Consider the following 11,748-nt stretch of genomic DNA (forward strand, 5'->3'; position numbering starts at 1 on the left):
TAAATCTTAGCTGGTATCGACCATGTTTCATGTGTCTGGAGACAAAAACTTACAAACAGCTGTTAAATCTTAGAAAACAAGGTCTATTCATTAACTTCTTTCAGGATAAAAACCACCTGAAGCGAGCGTACAGACTCGGGGAATTGAGGATGTTTTGTAGTTTTTCCTCACGCAACACTTTAAAAACACCCTTTGGGAACGTGGCCGGTGATTGGAGCTCAGAGTTACGGCTTTAATGCGCTCTGATCCCGCGCTGCAGCTGCAGGATTACATGCGACATGTGAACCTCTAACTCGTGCTCTCCTCGCCCCTTCAAGTCATCGGCCTGGGGAAGTCGTGTCGTCACGCCGGCCTCCAGTTCCCTCACGGCAGCCGGTGGGAGGAGGAGTGCAACAGCTGCCAGTGTGTCAACGGAAACGTTCGCTGCTCCAAGGTTGGGAGATAATCCGTCACCTGCTCACCTGTTCAAACTCTCGCCCAGAGCCCCTCTAACCGAGCTGCGTCTTCCTGCAGGTGCGGTGCGGCCGGCGGCCCTGCATCCTCCCCAAAGCGCTGCTGCCGCCGCCGCCGGCGGACTCCAGCGCTCCGTCCTGCCCCGGAGGCCACGAGTGCGTCGAGCACCAGTTCCTCACCTGCTTCGCGCCGCCGTGCCGGCAGTGGGGCGTTTGCTCGACGCCCGACCCGCCGACGCCACTGCACACGCAGTGCGAGCCAAACAGCGGTTACCTGGACAACAGCTGCGCTCACATCACGCTCGTGTTCAAGAAGGACAAAGTGCCGCAGGTAGAAACCACGACAACACGGCTAAATGTTTACCGAGAGTCACAAGGAGCTGTTTAAACTGTCATTTCTTTGCACAATTTACTGTTTCACTTTTAGAGTTTTTTCAAATTACACATAATAACTTGTAAAATTACACTTTTACATGCAAACAATGACCAAAAAAAACTGTGCAGAAATCTGTGCTTTGGTAAATATTTGTTCTTTTAGAGGATTTTTCTATAAAATGATGCCACTTTTGAAGCAGAAAGCATCTTCATTATACAGATTTCTGTTTTGCTGAAAGAAAATGTATATTAAGGATTAGAAAACAGTAAATATTTTTCGTAGCTATTATTTTAAACTTCTTCCGTGTTTTGCTAAATTATCACATCTGCAAAAATCACAGATTTTTTTTTTTTTTTTAATTAAATAATTTGCTCTTTTAATGAAATGAAAAAAATACTTTATTTATCCCAGCAGGGAATTTCAATTAAAGCATTTTACCATAAGATTATGTAATTTTTACTGTTTAAATCAGCGTAAAAAAATAATATTTTACAGATATTTGCATTCATTTGAAGGAAAAAATAGGTATGTTAGGGTCTAAAAACATGGTAAATAATATATTTTTAACATTTATTTTAAAATAGTTCCCTGTTTTGTTCAATTACAAACAATATCTAGTAAAACCATGGGTAAAAAAAAAGTACTTCTGTGCATTTTTATGTGTATTTTTAAAAAACAATTTACCGTCAATTTACAGATTTTCCCTGTTTTTGTTCAATTTTAATTTTTACAATAAAAAATGTTAATTTAAAACTGTAAATAATCTCCAGAGTAAGGGTTTTTATAAATAACGATTCAATCACACTATTAAACACTATATTTAAATCAGAAAAGATTACGAATCCACAGAAGGAAAAGAACTTAAAGCTAAAACGAGTCCGGCAGTAAACGAGCTGACGGGCGGCTCAGTCTGCCTTAAACGTTATTAATGACAGAACATTTCCAACACGGCGTTTTAACGCGAACTTCTGCGGTTTTAATATTTGGTATCAAAGCAGGACTTTTATTGTGAAGGGCGTAGCTCTGCTGTAAATTAAGGGACAGATGTTTTATCAGCTCCGACACCCTGCAGCCAATCTGCCAGTCTGGGAGAAGAGAGTTTAAAACAAGGCTGCACGTTATAACCTGGATTATTAAAGGTTTGATCATTAGTGGAGGAATCAAACGGGAACAGTCCAGAGCAGGAAGTCGATCAGAATCATCAGAAAGTGGTTCTGTGAATCCTAAAACTCATGAAATCAACGTTTAAATCATCTTTTTTCAGCTAAAGCGAACCTCAAAAGCCTCCAGCAAGTTTAAAAACCCTGTTTTTGTTTAAAAGAAACTCCAAAATTACTCCGTTTATCAGCGCAAGAAACCGTAGAACTACAAAGTCTTTGAATGCATCATGTGTAAGCTGCAATTCTGTCTTCAAAATTACACAGATATGAATTTTAATGTGTATAATTCATCAAAATGTCTTCATTCTACATGTTAGCAACAAGCACACTTGAAGAAAACACCAAAGTTACATCATTAATCAGAGCAAGAAGCTGCAAAAAGCACAAACTTGTCTGATTTTCCGACAGTCTTTGAATGCATCATGTGTAAAATGAGATGCTGCCTAGAAAATGAAGCAGAGTTCAAACTTGTAAAATTTCATCAGAATCACTTTATTCTGCACGTCTTATTTAGAAATTGTGCAAAAATAAGCAAACAGACTCTGAGAAAAACAAAAAATTCTGCTCTTCTTAACAAAACTGAGGAGCCGTGATGATAATTAGTGGAATAATGAATCCAGAACCTACAACCACAGACACACACACGAGTCCATTTCTGTCAGTTTTATCAGCCTGCTGCAGTTCTTCCTCCTCCGATCACATACATCTCATCTCTGAGCCTGAACCTGTAACGTCTTCGTTACTGTTGGAGGCAAACAGCTGCAGCTCTCCTCCTGCCGTCGTCGTCCAGATGGTATTTTTGTTGTTTGCTCCTGCATCATGAATAGTTAAGCGGCCCCGCGGGGCTCGTCTGGACGGAGCTCCATGAGTGGAGGCCGATCTGAGCCGCAGTCTGGATCATGTGGCTCCAGAGGAACCAGCTGATGATGTCCGTTGGTCTCGTTTGTGTTCTAGGGCACCACCGTGGAGAACATCTGCTCAGAGCTCAGGTACCTTCCTGTGACCCGGACGCTGGCCGAAGAGCGAGCGCTGCTCATCCTCTGCGACTTGTCCTACTCCACCAGCGACGCCGTGGAGGTCGCCATGGTGATTATCACACACATTCACACACAGCGTTGGCTCCGATATGAGAGGTTTTATTAGAAGTGAAGACGAGGCAATCAGATGTTTAGTCCTATTTAGTTGAGAATAAGTGCTTCAAAAATGAACCCAGAATCTTATTTTCATCAATAATTAGTTTAATAATTATTTATTTCTATGACATCCACCAGAATTATATCAATATGTGCAGAAAACATGCTGACTGCAACTTAAATGGTGTCATCGCATGGTTTGTTTGGCTTCAAACATCATGATGCTGCCACCACCGTGCTTCACATCATGATGCTGCCACCACTGTGTTTCATGTCATGATGCTGCCACCACCGTGCTTCATNGCCACCACTGTGTTTCATGTCATGATGCTGCCACCACCGTGCTTCATGTCATGCTGCTGCCACCACCGTGCTTCACATCATGATGCTGCCACCACCGTGCTTCATGTCATGATGCTGCCACCACCGTGCTTCATGTCATGATGCTGCCACCACCGTGCTTCACATCATGATGCTGCCACCACCGTGCTTCATGTCATGATGCTGCCACCACCGTGCTTCACAGTGGCGATGCTCTGTCTGCAACATAGCATCTACACTGATGGCCAAAAAGCTAAATTTATGTATAGCAGCTCATTTTCCAAGGCATGAACTCTGCTACATGTGCTGTAGAGTTTTTTTTATTCCCTTAAAGTCGATATTAACATCAGCTCCAAAAAAACTTGTATCGGTTTGGCTCTAATTGTTCCATAAATCCAACAGATATCAGATGAATCAATACAGAGACGAACCAGAGAACAGTTCAACTCTCTTCCTTCGTCCATCTCGCTTTTTCCTCTTTTTTTCTTCTCCTGCGTTCTTAAATCACACTTAATTTATCACTGCAAATGGTTTCCAGAGGAGTCCAGTAAAAACTGAGGCTTTTTTCTATTTTTGGTATTTCCCTCTTTGTTTCAAGAAAGAAAGAAAAAAAAAAAAAACAAGAGAGGACAGAGAGACAGAAGAGGGAGAGGCGTTTGAAGCTTTTAGCAACATCTGGATGAGATTTAGTTTTTCTGCCGGAGCACCTTGCTGATCTCTGTCTCTTCTCCTGCATCGTTTGTCTCTTCTTTTTCCTTTCCATCTTCTTCTTCGTCTTCTTTCGCTTTTATTTGCTCTCCTCTGCGTTCTCTGTCGGCCACCCAGACTCGGGGGAATCAGTCACTTGGCTGCTCTAAGCTCTTAATGGAGGGGATTAGCTCTCGTTCCTCTGATGTTTTCAGGCCTGTTCTGAGCGACAGATACAGGAAAAGGAGTGGCGGGTCTGACATCCACCCAAACCCCACAACAAGCCTTTCATACAGGGGAAAAAAAAAAGAAAAAACCCTCACTCCCACTCGCTGTGGATTCGTGTTGCAGCGAAATGTCAGCGCTCGTTTCCAAGTGTGGGTGAAATCTTTATAATCTCGGCGAGCCTCCGACCCGAAGCTCAAGGAGTTTCAGGAAGTGTGTGGGAAACTCTGGAGGTCCGACTTGACATGTTGAGGCTTCGTCAAGTGTCTGAGGAGGAAAACCGAGAGGTGTTCGAGTGGCTCGGCCGAGCGGAGCCGAGTTCAGCGGGCGGGTTTGACGCGAACTCCTTCAAAAGCAGGACGGAACGAGTTAGCGAGCCGTAAACGTGACACGCTAATAACGTTAAGTGTTTTGTGTTGTCAGCGAATTTAGTATAAACACCGACTCCAACGTCTCACATGCTTTGGAGCTCTGATGTCGTCCAATAAACACACAGAACTCAGTTTATTTTGACTCCGTGTTAATCCGCCGCTGTAAATAGTTCCAAACTGTGTCGTTATATTATTTCGTTCTTTATTTTTTGTGACATTTTAAAAGTTTCTTGACAGTTTTGTGAAAACACGGCGGCTTCAGTTTACTTTTTCCCCAATTCCACACGCACCGTCCTGCTGCCAGAAACACTCACTAAGAGCACCAGATATGTACTAATCCGCCGCAGTAAATAGTCCCCAATAAACTCACAGTTTCCTCTTGTTTGCTGGAACGCTGTGCGTCATCCAGGTACAAAGACGGAGCAAAGACGTTTCCAGAAGGTGTTTTTTTATGAGCAGTTTTTCACTTTTTAACGAAACGTTAGCCAGAGAAAGAAGTGCGTTATTCTTGAATTTGACTGTTTCCAATCATTGTTTCTGACACGATACGGTCCCAACCTGCCGGGTCGGAGCAACTGACTATTTCGCAAACAGAAAAAGTAAATATTGGACCCTTAAATCTGACGTTGGAAACGGTTTCAGATGCTTTTCTACCAGCGTGCTGACATCCTGGAGGAAGTATTAGTCATCCTCGGACGTGATTATCAACAGCAAGGCTTTGTATTTAACATGTTTTGATTAAAAAAAAGTAAAGAAAATAACAACAAAGGAGCAGCTAGGTCGTTGATTAATTAGATTTTATACAGATTTAATACGTAATTTAGGAGGCAGTAGATCTGCAGCTGTCATACGATGCTGTGGAGGTAAAATATTTCAAACCACACGTGTCTTATTATATTTTTAAAGTAGCAGTAGATGCACTGTTAAAAAAAAAAAAAAAAAAAACGAAATAAATCTTAACATTTTAAACAGTGAAACTCATTTTTAGCTCCAAAGCTTAGTTTTGGCTCCTTCTTCTGATAAAACATGGCGTCATAGTTGCACCGAGGAATAAAAAATCTGGTGCAAACACTTTATTTTGACTCAGTTTTGCAGAAAACATGATTTTTGATGAAATATCACACGTTCAATGTGAGATTTGTCCCTTTTTCACGACAGAACTGCACCTCTTGGACTGTTTTTACGGCTTCTGGCTGATTAAAGGTGTCATTTGGCTGATTTTTTTTTCGTAGCCGAGGCGGAGCTGCAGGCTGGAGGTGTGTGAATGAGTTTCCTCCAGAGAAGAAAAGAGGAGTGTTTGTCCTGAGGCGAGCGGGGAGCACAGCTGGCCTCCTCCTATTGTTTGTCCTAATTGAACTCCGGCTAATCCCCTCCGTCCTCGGCACCTCGTCAGGCCGCTGGCTCCGCCCTCCGCGGCCTCGGCGGGGGGGTCCAGATGTTCCAATCACAACCTCCTTTATTCCCAAACATGAATGTGTTTTTTTTCTTCTCTGTTGTCTGCTGCGTCGCCTCGAGCAGCTTTCGGGGACTTTGTCTTCTTTCTCTACTGTACTGAGGGAATCTGCAGGTGTTCGGCTTCTTTTCACACCGTTCACATTCAACCGCGACAGTTCAGGGAGCTCATGTGGTTCCTCTGGGGCTGCAAGTCATCGATTAGTCATCAACTACTAAAATTAGAGTCATTTTTCAAGAAAAAAAAAAAACATCCAAGTTCTGTGACTCCAGCTCATTTAATGTGAATATTTCCTCCTCTATGACAGTAAACTGAATATCTTTGGTTTGTTGAGCTTCTGGAAACACTGATCAACATTTTTCACTATTTCCTAACATTGATTTGAGCTAATTAACCGTGTAAAGGAAGCACGAGTGAAACATAAATGCAGTTCAGAGCCTTACAGTCAAGCAGAAACCACATTGTAACGCACATTGTTCCTGTTGTGAAAGCTGCGTTGTTGCTTATTTCCTGGGTTTGGTTTGTGGGAATTGGACTTTAAGGCTGCAGAAGAATTAAATCTCAGGTGAACACAAAGGAGAATTTCTTCTTTCTTTATTTAGCTTTGACTTCAACCTAGATGCAATGAAACACATTTAGGCACGTGTCACATTAGAGATTTTTGGATATTTTGTTTCCAGTCTGTATTTTTTTTCAGACTAGTGAAACGAAAATGTAGAAAATGCAGATTTTAGTGCATTTTGAATGTTGGACACGTATGCAAATTAGCACATATTTGATGAGAGGACACCTCATTTGCATGTTTAAACACAAACTTATAATAGAAAAAAAAAATGGTCTTAATGTAAATAATCAACTGGATGTGTTCCGTCTGTTCGTTAAGAATTCTACCTGCATTAATAATCATCCTTAAAGGCTGTTTTTCTTCCTACTGTGAACCAAAAGTCTGAACTTTAGCATCACTTGCATAAACTAAACCTTCCAGTTTTATTCCTGTCTATGTTCTGAAGCTGTTCACAAAGACGGTTGTTTATATTTCACTCACGGCTTGATTTATAGAACAGTTTAATCTGCTTTTTGGTCCGTTTACAGTATTTTCTGATTTATGAAGTGATAAAAACAAGATCTCTGTAAAAACTTGTGACTCTAGTATGTGAGCGAAATGAAACAAGCTGGATTTACACAGCATTTGTATTCATGATTTAAATGTTGACTTAAAATTTCAGAAAATGTACAACTGTCTTAATGTAAGACATCAACTGGAGAAGTTTCTTGGTGATATCTGTTTGTTAAAAATGTTCATCTGCAGCGTCTTTATTTAAATATACAAGATTAGATGGGTCTAGAAAACTGCTAAAATCCCTTGCACCTTTAACATTTTAAAGTCTGAGCTGTAAAACCAAGCTGTGGTCTCTCCAACATGTCGGGTGCAAACAGTAAAACCTGATTCCCGTGTTTCCCCTGCAGTCGTTCGAGCAGGACGGCCGGTCGAAGGACGGCGACTGTGGCCTGATCCAGAAGGCGGCGAGCGCCATCACCGGAGCTCTGTCCAAACGCCACAACAGCTCCGTCATCCTGGCCGTGGTGGAGGTCAAGGTGGAGATGCTGGTGGAGTGTCCTCCAGTCGGTGAGTTTCTGGCAGCTCACAGTTTTACAGAAATTCACATGTTTAGGTTTTACTTTGAGGTGCTTGGTTAGCTTAGCTTAGCACAAAGACTGGGAGCAAAGGAGAACTGCTAGCCTAGCTAAACAACAAACAAGAAAAAACAACAACAAAGCGTAAAGTTAGCTTTTCAACACTTTGAGTGTCAGTTTTTAATATGCAAGGAAGGAAAAAAGGGAACGTTTAACCCCCTGAAGTGGAGGTTTCAAGGTGTTTCATGCTCCTCTTGCATTTTTCCTCACTGTTGGTTCAGTTTTCACTGCAACATAAAGTCCCAGCACCGTGCTTCACATCATGATGATGACACCACCGTGCTATAAGAAATATGAAAACTCGCTAAAAGCTTTAAATGACAGCCCAGCAACAGGTTGATCTAGCAACAGAATGCAGCATCTCTGCAGTCCTGTCTGGAAAGAAAAGCTTTGGGTAAAACTCATAATAGCACACTGCTTGCTTTTGAATGTCTTTATAAGTAGCTTGCTAGCTAATGCAACATAGCGGTTTGGTTTTGCTGGCTGATGTTTCCTGGCTTTAACTCAACGTAGATCAAACTAATTTGACTCCTAAATGATGGCAAATGAGCGTATTTATTAGAATAAATCCACCTTTTCTGCGCTAATCTGTCATATCAGTTGATTGTGCTGCCGAACAGTAAATTCAGTGTCTGTGTTTCCACCATAAAGTCACGTTGAAACGATCCCTAACTTCCTGTGAAACTGTCTCCCACAGGCTACCTGGTTCCGGTTCTGTGCGTCGTCTTCAGCATCCTCTGGATCTTCTGCATCGTGGTTTGCGTCTGGTGGACCCGCAAGAGGAAGAAAGAGCGCGAGAGAGCGTCCCGCTCAGAGGAAACCACCGTCAACAACCAGCTGGAGCCGCTGCGGAGCAACGCCCTCAAGGACAACCGCGACAAAGACATTCAGTACGAATGCAAGAAACTGATGGGCCCGTCAGACCGGAGCTGCGACGGCGCCGAGGGCGAGGAGGACGCCGAGTGCGAGGCGGAGGACGACCAGGAGAGGGCGCCGCAGAGGTGCTCGGGCGCGCCGCCGCAGGACAGGGGCATGCTGGGTAAAGGCGGCGTGATCTGCACGACGCGCAGCGGCCCGGTGAAGGCGCCGCACCGGACGGCGTACAGCCCCAAAGACAACCGGTGTAAAAACCTGAACGCCGCCAAGCTCAGCGAGGACATCAAAGACCACTACGTGTGAACCGCCACGTCTTCGGCTCTTTGAAAAAAAATCAACAACAAAAAAACACAAAAAAAGCACCAAAAAGTGAAGATTACAGATGCTTTAATTTTTCTATTTTTTTGTTCGTTATTTAACGGAGGCTTATTTACCAAAAAAAAAAAAAAAAAAAAAACAACAAAAAAACCCAACGACAAAAAACAAAAAACACAAAAACGTCACAGCAGCTTCTGGATTTCTGGATTTAATCGTCACTGTTGGAATCAAGAAGAAGTTTCTTTTTCACTGATTTTTTTTCATTTTCCTGTTTACAGACTTTGCTTCGTGACAAACTAACAGAGATTCGAGCGAACGTCATTGGCTGGCAGCTGTTCTCGTGGTTTCTACTGTGCGCTGTGTCCTGTCGGCCTTAAGCCCTCGAACCCGCGGGCCTTTTCTACGCTGTCCTTTTTATTTAACAAAGCAAAACAAAAAAAATAAAGTTTTATACACGTTTCAGTCCTTCGACCGTCGGCACAGAGAATCCACCGTTTGACGCCCGGCATGAGAACTTTCTTTGTTTACATCCATAAACATCTTTTTTTTTTCATTTCGTGTTGATTTTTCAGTATTTGCTTCGGTAGAAAAGTGCCTTCAGCCCCTGTTTTCTCTCCTCCTGTTATTTAGACTCTAAACACACACAAAAGGGAAAGAAGTCCGATTAACAACTCTTCAAATCGCAGTAAAGGCTATTTTTCTTTGTACATATGTAAATATGAACAAATGGCTGTGTATATTTGAGTTTTAGTAACTTAAGTGACGCTTTGTATAATAGTTATTCTAAAGAATAAGATTGTTTTTGTGTTCTGTTTTTTTTGTTTTTGTTTTTTAATGATGTCATTCCGTTTATTGGCGTCTGTTGACATGACGACAGGTTTTATACAGATTTTTTTCGGACTGAATCGTGAACATCGGCTTAAAGAAATCACGATTGTTCGTCTCGATGTGCTTTTGATTATTCGTGACGGCCGCCTCGGATTTTTAGAGGGACTTTCGATCCCTAAACAACTGATTCTGCAAGATTCACCTTTCTAGAAGAGCTACTGACGCTATTTTGTAATCACGTTACACCAAAAAATCCCTTCGACACCTTCGAATCCAAACCGCGCTCTACTTGAAACCATTTGGTTTTTACTGATTTCACACCCGAGCCCGACAGATGCATCAAGGCGGGTTCCCACTCGTGTTTTATCTCAGTTCTTGGGTAAATACTGTACGTCTGTTCTGCTTTTTCAATGTCGTTACGCCTCCTACGCCCTGTTAGCATCCCCTTAAAGGCTGCAGAGACTAAATATCAGGTTTTTTTAATCGCTAAAACTCCACAGCAGTGAGTTACAGCGTTTCAAAACGGCTAAATTGGGCACTTTTTGTCAGTTTAAAATAAAGAAATTGGATCCCGTCTTTGGTTTTTTGCTTGATAACATCTCTGAAAACGATTTCTTTAAGACTCCCCACGTTGACGTCAAGTGACATTTCTGTCCGGTTCACTGCACCTGCTTTGTTTTACATTTAATTTCGGGAACTTTTCGTGCAGCATGTAAATCTGGAACATATTTCAACTTTCGGTTCAGTTTTGGACTCGAGTTCGGTCTTGAACCGGCGCTGAAGCGTCTAAACTCCCTTACGGGTCGCAGGGTGCAAACGGCTTCAAAAGCAGCGCCGCCGTCTTCCCTCTTTAGCCCCGTCGGACCGGAGTTTTACGGCGTGTTGACAGTTTGGATGCCTCGCAGGGCAGCAGGGTGTTGATTAAAACCTGATTTATCCGCCGGCTGAAGTGTCCTTTAGCAAAAACGCTGAATCCTGGCTGCAGACAGATTACAGGGTGTGAATGGAAACGTGTGAATCCTGATGTGGTTGAAGCCCCGCCTCTCCCCGTGTGTCTATTCTGGTCTAATGAAGGGAACAAGTTGTGTTGTTGTTGTTGTTGTTGTTGTTGTTGTTGTTGTTGTCGTCCAGTTTGTTTCTGCACTAAGGACACACAGGAAGAGAGAAACGTTTCCTCCTGAGCTGTAGCGGAGGTGAAATAAAACACGTCACTGTTTGTGGATGATTTTTTGTTTTTCTTCAATATTTTAGTTTTTCTTCGTTTATGACGCTGATGCAAATCATTAATAAAAGAAAAGCCCAAATTCATGTTTCTGTCAGTAAATCTGGACGAGGTGTTGGTCCCGGCAGAGGGGCTGAATGTGCAGAACGTTGTAATTATTTTGTACAAAATTTGGTAAAAGTCTTGGTTTGTTAGTGGAATTTTTTTTTGTTTGTTTGTTCTTAGAACAATCCTATTATTTATTAAAGTATTTTATACCAAACTTTGTCTCGTTCCGTCGTTATTGTTGACTTCACTTTGCTTTCAGGAACTTCAAGAACGTCAGCGTTTTTTGGGGGAAAAACGACTTTGCTTTCGAGAACTTCGCTTTTTGTCCTGAAACTTATTTTGTGCAGCTTCTGTTTTCCTTCCTCAGCTTCAGGTTTTGTTCTAGAACACACCTCCCCATCTCAGAACAAAGATTTTCATTTAAGAACTTTACCTTCTGTTCTAGAAGGGTACGTTTTGGAACTTTAGAATTCATCGCAGAACTCCAGCTGACATTCCACAACTTCATTTTCTCTTCTAGAATTTCTGTTTTGATTCTTCAGTTGTCACGTTCTCTTCTAGAACTTCAATTGACGGGTCAGAA

General features: G+C 42.3%; 1 protein-coding gene across 1 annotated transcript in view; it reads left to right on the forward strand.

Annotated features, from left to right (window-relative positions):
* LOC103362927 (protein jagged-2-like) overlaps nucleotides 1–11,379 on the forward strand; it is an 82,289-nt gene extending 70,910 nt beyond the window's left edge. The window contains exons 21-25 of the mRNA XM_008289462.1: nucleotides 318–433; nucleotides 514–783; nucleotides 2,943–3,074; nucleotides 7,646–7,805; nucleotides 8,571–11,379. Of these exons, the coding sequence (XP_008287684.1) occupies nucleotides 318–433; nucleotides 514–783; nucleotides 2,943–3,074; nucleotides 7,646–7,805; nucleotides 8,571–9,052 (1,160 nt within the window). The 3' untranslated portion in view covers nucleotides 9,053–11,379. The remainder of the gene's footprint in view (nucleotides 1–317; nucleotides 434–513; nucleotides 784–2,942; nucleotides 3,075–7,645; nucleotides 7,806–8,570) is intronic.
* Nucleotides 11,380–11,748: the final 369 nt, after the last annotated feature.

This window comes from Stegastes partitus, unplaced genomic scaffold, assembly GCF_000690725.1.
Source record: "Stegastes partitus isolate 25-593 unplaced genomic scaffold, Stegastes_partitus-1.0.2 Scaffold616, whole genome shotgun sequence".
NCBI lineage: Eukaryota > Metazoa > Chordata > Actinopteri > Pomacentridae > Stegastes > Stegastes partitus.